General features: G+C 46.4%; 1 protein-coding gene across 1 annotated transcript; it reads right to left on the bottom strand.

Annotated features, from left to right (window-relative positions):
• Nucleotides 1–1313: 1313 nt before the first annotated feature.
• On the bottom strand, nucleotides 1314–3584 carry LOC105070161 (macrophage-expressed gene 1 protein-like). Its single transcript, XM_010956478.2, has one exon. The coding sequence runs from the start codon at nucleotides 3582–3584 to the stop codon at nucleotides 1314–1316; it is 2271 nt and encodes a 756-aa protein (XP_010954780.2).
• Nucleotides 3585–19220: the final 15636 nt, after the last annotated feature.

Below are 19220 nucleotides of genomic sequence, written 5' to 3'. Positions count from 1 at the left end.
TATTCACACTTTGAAGAGCCCATTTGGATAAGAGCCTACATGCCCTGTGGTTCTAAGATTAGGGTTTAACGGGACACCTCAGGTTGTCTTTGTTACAACTACAGACCCAGAGTCTGGGTTTAAATTGTGATGAGGCCTGTGTTCCAACAACGTTACAAAACTGAAATCTGTCCTCATGGGAGTGCTGTTTGGAGTTAAAGAATGAAAATCTACTCTTGGGGGAAGGGTGTAGCTCAGTGGCAGAGTGTGTGCTTAGCATGCACGAGGTCCTGGGTTCAATCCCCAGTACCGCCACTAAAAAATAAATAAATAAACCCAATTAAAGGATGAAAATTTACTCTGGTGTACTTGAGAGAAACAGGCCCTCCAAAGGGAAGACTCTTCCACCGGGGGTGACATAGAGGGCTGAGGACTCAGTTTTCCAAAGCTAAGCTTCATGGAACATGGAATAAAATAGAGGTTTTCCCTTGGTTTTTGAATGTTTTGACTGTGATCAAACTTTATATCATACTTTACATTGTGACCCAGTATATTGATATATATATATAATGTATATATAATACATATATTAAACCATACAAAACTGCCACTTTTTGTGAGTCAAAAACAATTGGATATGGAAAACTTTATATGATTATCTTATCTCACAAAATAATTTTGTGTAGTTATTTCATGCAATGCACTGTATTTTCTGTCTTTAAAAAAATTGCTGATTAGAACCTAATGTCTTTCATCCTCCACAAATAGGTCAGACCCCATGTGAATTAAAAAAACCTCTGACTTAGACCCAGGCTGAAAGAGAACTTTTTGAGTTCAAGGCAATGATTCTGGGAAAACAAATTGATAGAATGAATTTTATAACAATTACCAAAAAAAAAAAAAAAAAAAACAAACTTCCAACTCCAAAGCTACATAATATGTCCTGGGGTCAATGCTGAGTTTGTCTTCTCTGTTGATTCCACACCCCTCCTCCAACCCCCTACTCCATCCCTGCCAAAGAACACCAGGAATACACCTGTTTTTGAAAAAAATCTGGGTTTATTGGTTCCTTACAACAAGGGAGGCGCCCAACATGGGTGGGGCCTCTTGGCAAGAGGGTGTTAGGGAAAGAGATTCTTACAGGCCTTAAGCTTGTATTAGGCGATTGGGAGAAGGGCTTGAGGAAGCGCAGTTCAGTCCAGGTACCTTCAGGAAGTGGGACCAATTCTATGGTTAGGTAGCTTACATCTTTTTATCTAGGCAGTAGAAGAAACAGAATGGGCCAAAGCTCTTACTAGTAGTGATTAAGCAGGACTGTTTGGTTAGTTTAAAGTCTAGACGGAATCCTTGCCATTTTCTTTGCAGAAGACCGAGCCGGGCCCTGTAGGGGTTTCTGTGGCCCCATAGGCCTTCTGTTCCTCTGCCCCGATGTCCTTCTGTGATCTCTTGAAACCCCCTTTCTTGTAGTACCTGAAGGCATAGTTTGCCCCCAAAGCAAGAACCACCACAGCCACAATGGCACCCATCCAGGAGCCAATAGTGGCGGAAACACTGCGTCCAGAGTCAGCCTGGCTCAAGAGTTTGACCAGCAGGGATGGATCATTGATACTGGCTGGCTGCCAGCGGTCAGAGCCTTTCTGCTTCACCCAGAACAGCTGACGGCTGGAGTCAATCAGGACAGAGAGCCTTTGGGCTCTGCTGTTGTTGAGCCAGGGCGGGCGGGGAATGAATGGGGGTAAGCGGACACCTGCCATCTGCTGGTCCAGCAAGATCCCAGCCTTGAGGCAGTAGAGGACTTGGCAGCCATCGCTGAGGTAAGCCTGGTGTTGACTGTACCCTTCTGGGCATTTCATGGGATATTTCGTGGAGCTGTCCTGATAGAACACCTCCTTCAGGATCCCAGGGCTCTGGCCCTTGGTGAAGCCAGCTAAGGGGTTGCCAGCCTGGCAGCTAAAGAAACCCCCGAACGGGACTGCCTGGGCTGAACCCAGCTCTGAGTCAGTACTGACACATACCTTGAGGTCGCCAAAGAGTGTCTGCGGGTAGAAGTGGGAAGGGCAGATCTGCGACCCGGTGAATGGGTTTGGGTTGCCTGGGCTGTAGAGGCCTCCGAAGAGGAAGCCGGCAGTGTTGAGCCGGAGGCCCCGCGAGGGTGCGCACCAGGAGGCGGTCAGGCGCACGGTGTGGCGATGCTCGCGGTTGGCGCACACAGTGGGGCAGCACTTGAAGAAGAACCAGCAAGTGTGGCACTGCGGCCGGCACTCGGGACCGACCTGGCTCCACGTCTTCAGCTTGGTGCTCAGGTAGCTGACGGTGTAGTTTGCCGGGCAGGAGGTTTTGCCGGTCAGCGGGTTCGGGATGTGATAGGTCTCGCAGAGGCTTTTGGCACCCGGTTCGGACACAGGCTGACATTCCTGGAAGACGCCCCCGAAGGTGAAGTTGGCGTGGTTGCGGTTGCTGCACGAGCCGTCGTCCACATTGGCCCCGGGGTCGAAGTCGGGCGAGTCGAGCCTCATGCATCCCGGATGCGTGTTGATGGCGTAGTAGCGGTGGATGGCGCTGTTCACGGCGGCTGCCAAGCGTCGCACGGCGGGCGCGGGGAGCTCGGGCAGTGCCTCCGGCTGGATCAGCGCCGGCAGGGGCAGGCCCGACTTGCCGATGGCCACCAGCCGGTTGCTGATGCCTTTCTGCCACTTCTCCAAGGTGATGCCCGGGTAGAAGGGCACGCCGCCGTGGCTGCGCGTCTCGGAGGCCACCGTGTGGCGCAGGTAGTTGTCAAGGAGCTGGTTCTCCGCCTGCCAGGATACCCCGGTTCCCACTTTAACCTTTTTAAAGAACAAGGCCGAGGCGGCGAACGTGATGTTGATCCTATCTTGGGTGTTACTGCCCACCAGCTCCCGCTTCAGCTGGTCCTCCTGCACCAAGGTAGCCCCGGCCTCCACCTTGGTGAGGACGTGTGTGCCATACCTAACCACAAGCATCTCCGCCAGGTACTCGGCCTCGCGGGTCTGATTGTTCTCCAGGTGGTCGCTGATGGTCAGGAGATGCTGCCGAAAGATGGGCTGGAATTCGGTGTTCTCAGAGGCCTTCACAGAGTAGATGTTGTGGCGGACCTCCACCCTGCTTGTTAACGTCTTGTGCTCCAGGTTGTACCTCTTGACCTTCCGGCAGCTGAAGGAGAACTTACCGTTGAGGACGGAGAGGAAGGAGACCTCATTGTTGATGGAGGCCGCCCAGGAGTCTGTGTAGTTGACCCAGTGGTCAATGAGCTCGGCGCGGGTCTCCACGATGCTCTCCCGCCGCGGCATCACCTGCGTGTGGTCTGGGATGAGGTACTCGCCGTCCTCGGTGGTGAGGCACTGAGAATAGTCTCGCTTCAGCACCAGCTCCAGCTCGACGTTGCGCAGGTTGTCCCAGCCAGAGCCCGGCAACGCCCCCAGCACCGACACGTTTAATTTCTGCTTGCATTCTTGGAAGTCGGCCATCCCCTGTTCCCCCAGGACACCGCGCCCGGCCAAGAGCAGGACTAGCAGGGGCGCGAGGCGCTGCGCCATGGCAGGAGGAGAGCTTTGCCTGGGCAACCTGCCGCCCCTCAGCTCCTCCATGGCTTGGGGTCCTGGAGGGGAAGTCTGGGCAGGGGACTGAAATATTCAGAGCAGCAGAGCAGTAACTCAGCTCAACTCAGGCCCCTCCCCAATGAACAGTCCCCTCCCAGGTGCCTCGCTTTGAAGTCTTTACGGGAAAGGATAATAAGCAGGTCTCTTATCAGAAGCACCAAGGGGAGTGAAACTGATTTCAGGTTTGGGGCCAGGGATGGGTAGATTAGACTGGTAGAAAGTTCCATGCCCAAAGGCCATCTTCAATTCATTTCGATAAAGAAGAGCAAACCTTATCCACTGAATACATGGTATTTTGGTCTCTCACCCACTCCCAGCCACTGGACACAGGTAGGGTCCTGTTTTTGATTGCAAGTATCAAGCTCAGCCTGGGTGAAGAATTAGCCCAGGAGAACTGGGTCTTCCTCCGGGTGGCTAGCCAGCCTGTGGGCACTGTGGCTGGGAGGTCACACTCACTCCAGGATGATTTCCTTGTGGGCCTTCAGCAGACAGTCCAGACAAGGGCCCCTTTCCAGACTGGGGCAGGCTCAGGGCAGCTGTAAAGAATCAGGGATGGCTGTGCCAATGCTCCAGAGCCCTGGCCTATGGGCAGGACAGAGCGTCTCAGGAGGGCTTAGCGCACTCCACAGACAGTCCAGGGCCCAAGAATCTTTCTCAGCCTATCCCATCTGCTTGGAGCTCTCTGGAGCCCTCCTCCTGATTTAAGCAGCTGTTCTAAATGACACTTTGGGCTAGTGGTTTATAATCCTATTTTAACCTCTCATCAGTCTCTCTTTCTCTCTTTTTTAATAACTATTTTTTTCTTGGCAGGGGAGGTAATTAGGTTTATTTATGTATTTATGTATTTATTTATTTTCATGGAGGTCCTGAGGATTGAGCCCAGGACCTCATTCCTGCTTAGCAGGTACTCTACCACTGAGCTCTACCCTCCCCGCTCACCAGCCCCTTTTTACACATTAGGAGACAGGCCTAGAGAAGTCAAGTGACATCACCAGTACGCAATGCAGCCAGCGTTTGAATCCAGGTTCATCTGATGCCAGAGAACCGTTTCCACCCACTGATCTGTGCTCAGGGCCTCTTCTTGCTATTCAGTGTCAGAGCCTTCTTGACTTCTGTCCCTCCCAGGGCTCTTGCAGTTCAAGAAGGCTCCTGGAAAGGGCATATGAGATCACTTAACCCAGCGGTCTCGCTTCTGGTTACGTCTGATGGTGGTGGTGTGTTTGGAGCAGATGTCTTCTCTCTCCATCATGTACGGGAGAGGTGGCAGTGTCCAGAGGAATGGGGGCTGGCCTTGACTTCTCAAGATCTGGGCTCGGTCATTCATCAGCTGAGCCCTCCCACTAGCGTGGGTTTCTTCCCTGAGTCCCACCGCCCTCATCTGTTAAATGATGGAAAAAATACAAGGTTCTTCAGGCTTGAGCTATTGGATATAAATCACCCAGCAGACTGCCTGGCACAAAATAGGGTGTTCTTTCAGTAAGATGGGTTAAGTGACTTGTTCAAGGTCTGAATCTGCACCCAAGCTGGTCTGAATCCAAAGCCTAGTGCTCTTCTACCACTACATGCTTTTCTCCGATCTCTATTTTTGCTTTCTTTGGTTAAAAGGTGTCATTCATTTCTCAAAAGGTACTTTGGGATGGATGATTTGCTAGATAGAAGATTGTTCTCTGGGGAAACAAGGATTTTCCCCTCTCTTGGTGGATCTTCCTGTGACGGGGACAAGGAATCATATGGCTTTCCCACATTCTGGGCTTGTGGCTTAGGAACACCTTATGTCATAAACTCAGAGGAGGCTGGAAATTCATCATGTTTGGTGACTGGTCTTCCCCAGGACCTGGGGCAGGTTTGCAGGCATTTTAAGAGCAGTGGATCCAAGAGAAGATACACACGCTTTGGTTGAATTGTGGCTAAGTGTTTGCTGATGTGGCTCAGATGCCAGCGGGAGGAGGGCAAGGAGCACAGTGAGGATGTTTGGTTACCACTCCTGGGCAGCATCGGCTGAGACCCGGGGATTAAGAGGGTCAAACAGTGCCCAGCACTCATATCCCCCAACTGTTCAGAGGCAGCCTAAGGAACACACAGGCAGGGGTAGCCTTGAGTCAGATACCAAGGCCCCGTGGGACCTCGGATAAGTGTGACTAACTGCAAAACAGGAACATATAGGACTTTTCTAGATATTAACTTTCAAAAATCACGACAAATGATTGTTATGGAAAAAGAAGAATCAAGAGATTAGATGAAGTGAAAAAGACCTCCACCCAGTTCTGCTCCCCGCTGACCCTTCCATGCTTGTTTCCTTGGGTGAACCCATGCATGTATATACACACTGTTTTCTTTTACAAAAGTGGTGCCAGGCCATGTGCTGATTTTACTAGGGAGAAACCAAGCTGCACAAGGTCACGCAATGGCAGATTGCAGCAGGAACAGATCTGAGTCCCTGCCTCCTGACCCCCAGGCTCAGTCCACCCCTCACCATGCCTCACAGCCTCCTTGGATGGTGCGAATTTCAATCGAGAGCTCCAGGGGACACAGATGCAGTTATCCTAGTGGATGAGCAGAGGAAAGGGTCCAAATTCCCTGCACATTGCAGGTGAAGCCAGTCAGAACTGCCACTGGCTGCCAGTGGCCTTCCTGAGGTTACTGGCTAAATATTGGCCCTGCCTGTAAGGGTCTCATTGTCGAACCCAAGTTCATGTGCCTCATGCACAGTGAGGCCAAGCAAATGTCAGAGTTTGGAGCAGAGAGAGGTTTATTGCAGGGCACCAAGCAAGAAGAATGGGCAGCTCATGCTCAAAAGACCCCAAAATCCCCCACAGATCTTGAGGAAGAGATTTCTACAGGCAAACTGTGGGGTGAGGGCGGCAGAGTGTATGACTTTCTTCCGGTTGGTTGGTGGGGAGGTAACAATCATGCTTCGTGAATCTCAGCCTCTGGTTCCAACTAGTCTGGGGTCTGTGTGCTTGTGGTCAGCAGGTGTTCACCATCCTTCACCTGGGTGGGGGTGGGGTCTTAGGTTCAGAGATGTGTAGGCGATGGTCATCTATGTCCTTTCAGGAGAAACTAGGAGTCTCGTGTCTCTATCAGCCTATTAACTGATCAAGCCTGCTCTTTGAAATTGGGGAAGGCCAAGAAGACTGAAACCTTTTTTTTTTCTCTTTTTTCCTACAAACAAGAAACAGGGGACATGGTGGAAGGCCTGGAAGGGTCTTTTGTACCTGGAAGGCCCTGCAGGGTCTTGTTTGATTTCAGTCTTATTTCATACCCTACATATGATGCTTAGCTGAGGAGGGAATACATGAATAAGTGATTGAGGATGCAAAGTGGTTCCTGAAATATCACCATAAAGGAAGATACTCCTTTCAATAGAATCACATTATTAATTGTGTTGTCTATCTATATGTATTTTAATTTTATTTTTTGAAGTCTATTTAATTTACAATGTTCTGTTAGTTCCTGGTGTATGGCATAGTGATTCCGTTATATATATTCTTTTTCTTTTTTTTAATTGTTGAGAAACAGTGAAAACAATTTTTTATTCTTATTTTTTATTGACGTGTTGTTAATTTACAATGTTGGTTTCAGGTGTACAGCAGAGTGATTCAGTTATACATACAACATACATACATACGTATGTATTTTTTCAGTTTCTTTTCCGTTATGGCTCATTACAAGAAATTGAATATAGTTCCCTGTGTTATACAGTAGGTCCTTGTTGTTTCTCTATTTTATATATAGTAATGTATATCTGTTAATCCCAAACTCCTAATCTATCCCTCCCCTCCTTTCCCCTCTGGTAACCACAGTTTGTTTTCTATATCCCTGAGTCTGTTTCTGGCTTCTAAATAAAATTTATATCCTTTTTTTTTTTTTTTTAGATCCCACAAATAAGCAACATTAGGGGCAGGGTACAGCTCAGTGACACAGCACGAGCTTAGCATGCACAGTCCTGGATTCAATCCCCAGTACCTCCTCTAAAAAAAAAACAAATAAATAAACCTAATTACCTCTTCCAATAAATAAATAAATAAGCAACATCATATGATATTTGTCTTTGACTTACTTCACTTAGTATGACAATCTCCAGGTCCATCTATGTTGCTGCAAATGGCATTATTTTATTCTTTTTAATGGCTGAGTAGTATTCCATTGTACATATATACCACATCTTCTTTATCCTGTCATCTGCTGATGGACATTTAGGTTGCTTCTCTCTCTATTCTTAAAATAAGACAGGGGCCAAGTAATCAATACTGCTTGAAAACAATCGTGCTGCTTGTCAAAGAGAAAGAGGCCATAATGAAGAGGAAAAGAAGCAGAGATGGGGGAGTTAGCTGGAGTTTGGCAGAACTGGATTTGGGGTAGACCTTGGCATTTAGTGGCTGCGTGATCTTAGACAAGGGATTTAATCTCCTTGAACTTCTTTTCTGTGAACATCTGAGAATGTGAGGGGGAGGAGAACAGGAGTGATTTAATCAAGACGACAAGGGTCAGACGGGCTGAAAGATCTGGGGGACTTTTAGTCTGGTGGGTTTAATGGTTCAATATCAGGGGCAGCCCAGGGATGCTGAGCTGCAGTCTTAATGCCTTCCTCACCCTGAAGTCAAGCTGATGGATTCTGGGTTAAACTTCTCAGTAACTCCTATTCTCTTTGGGTGCGTCCCACCCTGACCCTGCCACCCACACCCAAGAATCATCTGATCAAGGGATGCGTAAGGTCAAAGAAACTTCCAGGTCCCGCTCCTCCCTTCCTTCTGAAGGCACCTGGCAATCCCTGCTTCCTGCACTGTCCCTGCCTTTCCTGTGATAACTTTTCTTTAGGATTTTTCCTGGGTTTGCCTCACCTGGCAATGGAAACATGTGTTCTCTGCAACTTTGCTTGGAGAAGACTCAGACTCCTTAAAGAGATGAGGAAAACCGGCAGGGGATACAGAATCTAGAAGAACCCCGATCAGCATCACTGAATTAACCTGTGTCTCTTAACCTGCAGTGGTTCAGTGCTTTGTGGAGGAGGAAAAATAATCTTCTCTCCACCATTCTGAATCCTTGACTAAGACCCCTTGTAATAATAGACAGATTAACAACAACAGCAACAAAAAACCAAGTTTATAAAATATATACCTCATGTAGACATGGGAGATACCCAGGGAAAAATGAATAACTCAAAGAGGTTGGCTTTACAATTTAGGCTTAAATATCAATAGGAAAAGAGGAGTCAGGGCACACAGGCCTCTCAGAGGAGAGTCAACGATTTTGAGGAAAGATGAACGGGCCCTTAGCAGAGAGATGGGAAGTGTGATTATTTGTGGTAAAGTTCATTTGGTTGTGGTGTTGACCTGTGGTCCCCCCTCTCCTATGTTAAGCACCAATCTTCCCTGGTTGCTGAGCTCCTGGGGAAGGGGTTAATGGCCACTGAGTTCCTTCTGGAGGATCTGTCTTTAGGCAGACAAGGAAAGTTCAGAAAATGCCTCTTTTTACATTTGCTGTTTCTCAGATGCCTTTTGCATCAGAATAAGCAGGATACCAAAGCAGCATATTTTGGGGTGGCCTGCTCTGTTACATGTCAGCTTATCTATTACACTGATTCCCAACAAAGCCGGTTAACAATACACGTCCTTGGGTTCCACGGAATAAGAACTGCTGAAGATGAGTTCTGAGAACCTGTATTTTGACAAAGTTCTGAGACCCAAGTGACCTACCTTCTACAGAGCTTACCTTCTACGTTAACCTACTAGTCCATTGTCTTCACCAGCGTGGCGACTATTACAGGAGATTCTTGCCAAGACGAGTGGCTTGACTTCTCATCACAGAAAGTTTCCGAAATGTCCATCAACTCCTCAAGGACAGCAGCAAGTCGGTGCCCTAAGATTACATGACGTCTTACCTTGCTGTCGCTGCCCGCCTCAGACCGTTGTGCCGTGATGTCCACCCAGTTCTAATCCTGACATCCCCCACTCCATGGAAGGATCTGCCTTAATGAAACTTCCACTTCTCAACCAGTTCTAACCATGCATTTCCCCCTCTGAGACGATGCCAAATCTCCACGGAGATGGAGCTGTCCCTGTCTCGTCAGCAGGTTGTATTATGATATTTGGGGCGCTGGCATGCCCTGGGCCCCAAGAGATTGGAGGCACAGATTTGAGAACTACTGGACAAAATCAAGTCCAGATTTCTCAGCCTAACCTACAAGGTCCCCAGTGGTCTGACCATTGCCTCACTTTCAACCCAGTTGTCTGTTTACCCTCCTTTTAAAAACCATACACTTGAACCATATACTTGAACATTCTCTTGTATTTTTTGGAACTTTGTGCTTTTATATCAGGCTTTTCTCCCTGCTCCTCCTTCTTATCTCTCAGCGTCTTTTTCCTCACCTATTGTTGTAACCAGTCACCAGTGATGGTCCCCAGTTAACTACCCCTCCCAGGATTCGTGCCCCTGTGAGGTCCCATCTTACGGTGAATCTGGGCTGGCCCTGTGACTCATTTTAGCCAATTCAATGTGGCAGACGTGAAGCGGTGCCATCAGGTTAGGGCCTAAATCTAAGATGGCCTGGACTCCTGCACTTCTGATGATGTGGGAAAATGGGGCTCCAGAGGGTGGTCGTGTGCCAGGTCTTGGGCTTGTGTCCTGCCAAGTGAGGGTCCCTGGGATGTGCCCTGCCAAGTGAGGGTCCTCGGCTTTGCACAGGAAAGAATTCAAGAACTCATAGTCAAGGAAAAGTAAGTTTATTCAGAGAGATGCAGGCTTCATGGACAGAGTGTAGGCTATGTCAGGAGGCCAGAGAGGCCACAAGGCTTGGGGACAGGGGGTGGGAGTTGTTTAGAGTAAAACTAGATACACATTCCATAGACAGAGTCAGGCCATCTCAGGAGGCAGGAGCGAGAGACCATGAGGTGCGGGGTGGTTAGTTTTTATGGGCTTGGTAACTTCATATGCTCACAAGTGGGAGGATTATGCCAACTACTCTGGGGAAGGGGTGGGGATTCCCAGGAACTGGGCCACTTCCCACTTTTTGGCCTTTTATAGTCAGCCTGGGAACTGTCATGGCACCTGTGGGAGTGCCATTTAGCATGCTAATGTATTTCAGTGAACGTTTAATGAAGCTTGAGGTCTCCTGGGAGTCAGATTTCCCGCCATCTTGGGCCTAAGGTCTACTGGGAGTCAAATCTTCAGTCGCTGTGTCATTCTTTTGAAGGTTGTGCCCTGCCTCCTTCCCTCCTGTCTCACTGAGAGCCCTGAGCTGTCCCCTTGTTCTACTGGAGAAGCCACACAGAGAGACACCGTGTGACTATCTGGAGAGGTGGGGAGCCCGGCTCTGCCAGCGTCCTGTTCGTAGAGGATATGTAGGTGGGCTCCCAGCCAACATCCCCCGGAAGGAACAAGTGCCCAGTTCAGCCCAGTCAAACCACAGACGAATGAGTGACAAAGCATAGTTGCTTGAAGCCACTAAATTTTGTGGTGGTTTGTTATAGAGCAGTAAACAACCAAATATCCACTTTGAAGATGTACCTCAAAAGCCACTCCTTTACGGAGCTGTGTGTTTTTTCTCACTCAGCTACCTTCCCATTTCCATGGCAGGAGCTAGAAATCACCCAGCTGCCTGCTGAAGTCAAACAGAAGACAGTCAGCTTGCTAAATGGAAGCGTCCATCTTTTTTCTGGCCTCTTCCTGAAGAGTGTTCCATGAATGCCACCTGTTCTATGGCCAATGGGGCTTTTTAGTTGAGACTAGCAATTGAGGAAAATCTCCAGAGGGTCAGAAAAATGTGTGGCATGCGCTGCCCGCGGTAGATCAGATGTGCCGGCTTCCACAGATGAAATCACTGTCCTGAGAGGAAATCATGGCTTTAAATCTTTAAAGGTTTAAAGTGTATCTAGGTTGTGGTGTATCTGGTCAAGGCTGGGGTAATTTTTGAGGGGATGTAGAGAGATAAACCACAGGGGCAAGTGTAAGGATAAAAAGTGGAGGATAGGGGTGAATTCCAACTTTTCGGGTTTATAATGCAGGCTTTGACTAAGTTTATATATACCCTGTGAGTATCCTTTCTGCCTGTTTAAAAAGCCCAGTGACAGTAAAATAAAAGGCTCCCCTAGTGGCGAGCAGGTGGTTTTATTCTGGAAGCCGGCACGCTCCCTCCTGCGCGGTGAGCATCACTGACCAGCAGAGGGCAGAGCAGACAGCAAGAGACACCTTGGCTGGCTGTTCCGTGAGCCAGAATGAATTTTTTTTTTCCTTCCCCATCTGTGATTAGAAAACACATAACATAAAACTTACCATCCAACCTTTCTAATTGTCTAGTTCAGTAGTGTTAAGTATGTTGACAAGGCTGTGCAATCTCCAGAACTTCTCCTTTCGCAAAATGGAAACTCTGTACTCATTAAACTAACCATTTCCCGCCCCCTCAGTCACCGGAAACCACCTTTCTCGTTTCTGTCTCTATGAATTTGATGACTTCAGACACCTCGGAGAAGCGGAGTCGTACAGTGGTTGTCTTTTTTTGACTGGCTTATCTCACCTAGCTTAAGGCCTTCCAGATTCATTCCTGCTGTAGCACGTATCAGAACTTCCTTCCTTTTCGGAACAACTATTTTTTAGCATGTCTCCTCTTTCTGGATTCAACACTTCATAGTATGTCATGTATTTGTAAGTGGGGGCATCAGTGTGTCCTTTCAATTCCTGCCTGTGCTGGCGACATACACGTGCTTCTTGTTCAGCCTGGTGCTTGGTACGTGGGGTCGTGGGGTCGCTGAAGAATGGAGCATGAAAATTAACACACTCATTCCCTGGGCAATCCCTGCCAAGGGCATTCTGGCTGTCGGTGTAAGAACCAGGACATTGTTCATCTTCCTCCTTTAGTTCAGTGTCTCCATGTCTGAGAATCTATTTAAGAGAAATGATTCAAGAAGGAAAATGGGATTCACCATTAAAACATTTAGAGTGGTCCATGTGAACAAGAATAGTGGTGCACTGCTCACATCTCCCTGCAAGGCAGTGCCTGCTGGGAGGGCTGCCGGGAGCTGGCAGCCTCCACCTGCTGCCCGTTTGGGATCTGCTGCAGCATTTGCCCCAACTCCGTACTCTTCTAGGGGATTGGAACAGGCTTCTTTTAGCAAGTGGGCTTTAACTAAAGCTTGAAGGATGAATAGGACCTACTCAGACAAAGAGTGGATAGAAGAGGAGCGGAAAAAAGACTGTAGTAGAAGGTGTGTTTTTCATTATTTTATTTTATCTTTTTGGTGGAGGTACTGGGGATTGAACCCAGGACCTGGTACATGTTAAGCACACACTCTACCACTGAACTACACCCTCCCCTTAGCAGAAGGGTTATTGGTAAGCCAACTGAGTAGTAGAATTTCACTTCTCCATTTTGGTTACCGAAGATTGTCCTCTCAATGGACCCATCTCTTTCCCACAAATGGCCCCAAACATGTCCTTTCCTTGAATCTACTAATGTTGCTTCCAGCTGAAAATTCCTGGTCAACCAAGGACCTCTTTTAAATTCTCTGGATCTTTAGAATAGACTCGGTAAGTGTTGGTCTAGTAATCGAGATTATCTGTCGTCTCCCGGATGGGCTAGGAAACGAAAGGATAAGAAGGGACTTTGGAACCCCGGGGGATCTATGCAAACGGGAAGCTTGCTCATTTCAGCTCTGGCGTAAGTATGCCCGAGGAATGAGCTCAGGTTTCAATAAAAAAAACCAGATACTCCTACCTGCTCTTGTGGCTGGACAATGACTGGGTTAACATTAGGCCACCTGCCCACCAGCACCTGAGGCTGGAATGGGTACCTCTAGTTTATATGGAAGATGGTACCATAAACCTGTAGCGGCCCAAAGGCTAGGGAGACTCAAGGCATTGGGAGAGGGCAGCAGAGCATCCCCTGGCTGTGGACAAGTCTTGAACTAGATCCATAGACTTTCAGGGCTGCTGGGGTTGGGGTCTGTGTGCAGCATCTTCCCAAGTGGTGTCTGCTTGAACAGCTTGACTAACAGGGAGCTCACTACCTTCACAGGCAGCCCAGTCTGTCCGTGGTCAGCTCTGACTGTTAGATTTGCTTTTTGCTTTGTAGAAGTTGGTCTCCTTGATGACTGCACATTTCAATCTCAGTTCTGGAGCCATCGTGAAAAACTGGAGCTTCTGTTTTCACCTGATAGAGCTTCAAGTGGTTGAGGAATATTCAGCCACAATAATTAATAATAAAAATAAAATAAAATAATAATAATAATAATAATTTAACCAGGCCCTATTATATATCAAATACTATGCTAGACACTTAACACATTATCCTATTTAATCTTTTCTTTCTTATTAATTTATTTTTAAAATTCTATTATTTTTAGTGGAGGTCCTGAGGATTGAACCTAGGACCTCGTGCACGCTAAGCATGTGCTCTACCACTGAGCTGTACCCCCCATTTAATCTTTATAACCACCTGGTCATGCAGGGGCTGTTATCCCCACTTCAGAGTTGATGAAACTGAGACTTAGAGACAACAAGTAACTTGCTAGTAAGTAACGGAGTTGGGGTTCTGTATTAGTTAAGGTTCTCCAGAGAAATGGAACCAATACAGTGTGTATTTATGAATACACATATTATTTTTTTATGACAAGACATTACAGGGAATTATATGGAACCATTGGATTATTTTATAGTGGAGCAAATACACTTAAAGAGAAGAAGCTTTCATCTGAGTACGATTCTCGAAGAACACTATACATGATTTTTAGGAGTTGGGGATCATATAAAAATGTCTTGACAAATGTGCCAATACATGAAATTTGATGGGACACGTTTTGGAGACTTTTTTTCACTTGGGAAAAGCTGGCAGAGTGTCTTGGGAGTTCAGCTTCTGATGTGTACTTGTCCCCCAACCTTCCCGGACTGGAGGTTCTTGGATGACTCATCGTTAAGTAGACTGTAACGTGCAGTGTGGGACGGCTACTTTCAGAGACAGCGCGCTGTAAGGAGTTTCTCTCTCTTTTTCAAACGTTTCTATAATGTGAACTCTCTGCTTTTTGCACTTCCTTACACTCATATTCTGCCAACCTCTGCAGAGACCAAAGACAAAGAAGGCTAGAAAGAACCAATAATCAAGAAAATACAAGAGAATTGGGGGGAGGGTACAGCTCAGTGGTAGAGCGCATGCTTAGCATGCACAAGGTCCTGGGTTCAATCCCTAGTGCCTCCACTAAAGAAAAAAAATTTTTTAATATATAAATAAAGCTAATGACCTCCCCCCAACAAAACAGACAAACAAAAACACAAGAATATAGTTATGCATATTAGGGTGGGCTTAAAACTGGAAATTCATATAAATAGAGAAGAATAAATTAAACAGATGATATTAAAATAGAAGTTTTTAGCATTCAAAAACGGGAGGAGAAGAAAATTTTTACAAGAGCGAAGTTTAAATAAAATTCATCAATAATAAGGACTGTATGAAAAAAAGTGAAATCAGGAAAATAAAAAATAATTACATAACAGTAATTATAATTAGCCCAAAATGTTAGAGTAGTTATATGTGAGATGCTGCCTTAGCCCTTCACAGGAATCACACACTCCTCACAGGACGGGGAGAGTGGAGGCAGTTAATATTCCTATTGAATGGGTAATTAACTGGAGGCCTGACAGATAAGGCAACTTTTTCAAGGCCAGCTGGTGAGGGGCAGAGATGGGACTCCAACCCAGAACACTAAACCGTCCACTCAAAATTGGATAAAAAGCTTGAGCTGTTTTTATTCACATCACTTCTGACATCAAACGAGAGGTGTGTGCGCACATGTGTGTGTTTTCCTCCTGACACCAGCTACTTTGTGTGTGTTTTCCAACACCACGTCTCCAACTCCCTGACACCAACTGGACACCCAACAGTTCAGTTCACTTCTGAGACTCCCTGGAGTCAGTGCCACCCCCACCGGTGATGCTGTCTCCCCTTCAGACGCCAATTTCAAGTCCTGGGCCATGTGAACTTCTGACAGATCAGTTCCCATGACCCTCCTCCTCAGTCTGGATGATTTGCTGGAATGGCTCCCAGAATTCAAGAAGGCACATTACTTATGTTTACCAGTTTCTTATAAAGGATACAGGGAGCATCCAGATGGAGACATACATAGGGTGAGGTCCAATAGCTCCTTGAGTGCGGGGGCTTCTGGCCTTGGGGTCATACCACCTTCTAGCATGTGCGTGTTTACCAACCAGGAAGTTCCCCAAATCCTGTCCCTTAGCAGTTTTTAGGGAGGTTCCATTGTGCAGGCATGATGGGTCACGTCACTGGCCATTGGTAACTGAACTCAGTCTCCCGCTCCTCTCCACTCCCCAGAGGTTGGAGGGAGAGGCTGAAAGTTCCAACCTGCGAATCACCTGATTGGTTCCTCTGGCAAGAAGCCTCCATCTCGAAGCCATCCATGGGTCCCCCTCAAGGGTCACTTTATTAGCATAAACTCAGGTAGTGGCTGAAAGGGGCTTGTTATGAATAACAAGAGCTACTTCCGTTACCCCATCTCTCAGGAAATTTCAAGAGTTTTAGGAGCTCTGTGCCAGGAACTGGAGACAGAGACCAAATAAATATGTTTCTTTTTATGTTGCAAAGCTGAACCAAATTGTGTCAGGGATTCCCCAAGACCACTCTCGGGTTCAATGATTTGCTCAGAACTCAGAAAAGCTGCTTTGTTGACAGTGACGGTTCATTACAATGAAAGGACACAGATTAAAATCAGCGAGGGAGAAAGGCACGTGGCCTGGAGCCCAGGTGAGGAGGTGTGAGCTTCCAGGGAGGTGGTCTACCCAGGGCTCTGCTTCCCAATGAAGTGTCGACATGGACAAGCTACTGCCAACCCTGGATGCCCACCTGAGCCTCAGCGTCCAGAGTTTTTACTGGGGGTCAGTCCTGTAGGCATGAAATGCCCACATGACAACTTTAGCTGCCCAGTCACCAGCCCCAATCCTCACTCCCAGAGGTTGAACTGACACAGTGTCGCCCAAGGCCCCAGGTGAGTGAACACAGGGCTCAGTGTCCGTCACGTTGCTGGTATAAACTCTGTTATGGATTGAGATCACAGATATACGAAGTTATTCATTCTCATGGGGTTGGATATTCTGAGGGCTCAGAGGTTATCTGCTGAGAGCTTCTGGCCAAGGGCTAGTCTTGTTTCTGGAATGTGCAGGGTTTGAACAGGCCAGTCCTGGTGAGCTAGTCCTTTATTGCCCAGGTACATTTAAGATAAAAGCGATAGAAATGTAAAAAAAGGCAACAGTGTAAAGCAATGAAAGATTAAAATCACCTAAAAATGGTTAAAAAAAAAAAAAAAGAAAATGAAATCAGTTATTAGTCAGACTTGAGGTCTGTAAGAAGTTTTCTGAGAAAGTCCCCGGAAAAGGGTTTTCTGCTGAGGCCACAGGCTGTCTCTTCCTGCAGTGGGCATGGCAGGCAGCCACGAACTGCCCTACTGCTTGACAGGTTCCTCCTCTTGTGCTCAGATCATGCTTTCTTTTCTGTAGGTTGGGCAAGGAGGATGCGGGGGATGGAACCCCAAACAGCTACAGCTTGTCGCAGCTGCATCAACAGAGCAGGCCCCCGCCACTGCACTGGAGGGCGGCCCCAGCATTCACAGCACGAGGATCTGCAGCATTTCGCAACCACACCACTGCAGAGGGGGTGGGCCCCTGCAGAGTCAGCCACGTGGGAACGTGACTCCCAACCATTGTCAGAGGCAGATGCACTATGAGCGAGTTAGGACCTTCCCAGGTCCTTGACTGGGCAAAGTTTGAGAGCAGAGTCCAGTCCTCAGACAAGGTGTAGATGACACTCAGCAGACGTGGATGCCAGGGGGTCAGATTCTAACCAGGGGAGAGAGGTTGGTTACCTTGGTTCTCCTCCACCCTTGGTCTGGCGTTTAATCAGATCATTCATCAGACGCTTAGATCCATCTAAATGACATCTAGTTGTCACCTAGGGAGATGGACAAAGAGTGATGTCATCTCTATTAATCACCTTTGCTTAATTTGAGATTGAATTTTGTTTTGTTTTTTTAAAAACAGACTGAGATTTATGTCTGAAGGTGATACTGTGTGTGAAGCATAAAGAAACATTATAAATCAGGAATATGGTGAGATTAACAGACACACATCACTATATAGATAAGCAACAAGGATTTACTCTATAGCACAGGGAATTACAGTCATTATCTTGTAATAACCTATAATGGAAAAGAATCTGAAAAAATATATCTGAGTCACTATGCTGTACATCTGAAACTAACACAATATTGTAAATCAACTCTACTTCAGTAAAAAAAAGACAATAAAGAAACATTAAGATTTTGTGGACAGTGAGTAGAGACTTAATTTAAGAATCACTGAGGCTTTGGAAGAAGACTGACAGAAGAAAGACACAAGTGTGCAGACAGAGAGGTCCCTCCGGCATCAGGCAAAATTAACTCGAGTGACTGACATCTATTTATTTCCTACTGAACATTTTGAGTTTCATGCATAAAACTGCCCTCGTATTGTTCAGGCAGATCATGAGCTGCAAAAGGGCAAAAGCATCAGGCATCCTTCGACATCTAAACACAATAGCATGCATTTGAAGTGAAGGAAGCTGTTTCCAAATTTTGAGGGCAAGGGATGTGACCAGCAAATATTGCAACCAGCTAAGCTGCTGTTTATGGGTAGTGTCTGCAGAGGGAGCTTCTCAGGTATGTATACATTCAAGAAATGCATCACTCAGGCACCGTAACTGGACAGTTGAGTGAAGTCATGCTTTGCTTAAATGAGAAACGAATCACAATAAGGAAGGCAACAACTGGTAACCAGTAGTAAAGAGATGAGTCCTGACACCAGTAAAAGACAGAATTGAGCCTCATGAGGTGTTTTGAATAGAGCCATAAACTAGAATGGGAATGTGAAAAGGTAACTCTTGACTAAGAAGATACGCGATATAAAAATAAAATTACACTGAGAATCTGAGTCCAAAATCGCACACTTCAGTTTTGGAAAAAAAGGAGGGACATTAAATTGACATAAATTGGGCTGCCTGTCTCATTTTCCACGTGGGAGTGTCCGCTTTTTTATTTTTCACTTCGATAATTAGAAAAATACAGCCTTAAGTATATTGTTTTAAAAAAGTAGCAGTGAGTACTCGTAAAATTTAAAGCAGAATCTGCAAATACCAAATTGCTTTAAAAACAAAAATGATCTAGGGAGAGATACACCAGGACATTTTTCCTTCACCTCCTGCTATTGCTAAGGTTTTTTTTTTTTTTTTTTCCTTTCTGAGACTTTCTTTCCATCATTAAAGGGTAGTCATTGGTAGCCCACTGAGTCCTTCTTTGTCTAAAGCAGAACTTTAAAACACTTCAGTGCAGTGAACCCTTTGTTACTCTGGTAAAGCCAGTGGACACCTCCCCTAGATCATGAATTATTAAGTGAATAAAATAAAACACAAGGATCATGAAGGAAACAAAATTATATTCAAATAGAATTGTTCAAATGTGCTTTACATGTTGATTAGTTCATTAAATAATGCAATCTACCAGTAAGTATAATGAATATATTCATTATATAATTATGAATTTCAGAATGACTTTCAATATGATAAGAGGAAATATTTCAAATTATCTTCAGCACCTG

This window comes from Camelus bactrianus, chromosome 10 (genome assembly GCF_048773025.1).
Source record: "Camelus bactrianus isolate YW-2024 breed Bactrian camel chromosome 10, ASM4877302v1, whole genome shotgun sequence".
Taxonomy (NCBI): Eukaryota; Metazoa; Chordata; class Mammalia; order Artiodactyla; family Camelidae; genus Camelus; species Camelus bactrianus.
Note: the sequence above shows the minus strand (reverse complement) of the source record. Positions and strands in the feature narration are given on the sequence as shown.

Bases quoted from the DNA above. Each gene is read 5' to 3' on its own strand.
- LOC105070161 (XM_010956478.2), bottom strand. From the start codon at position 3,584: ATGGAGGAGCTGAGGGGCGGCAGGTTGCCCAGGCAAAGCTCTCCTCCT.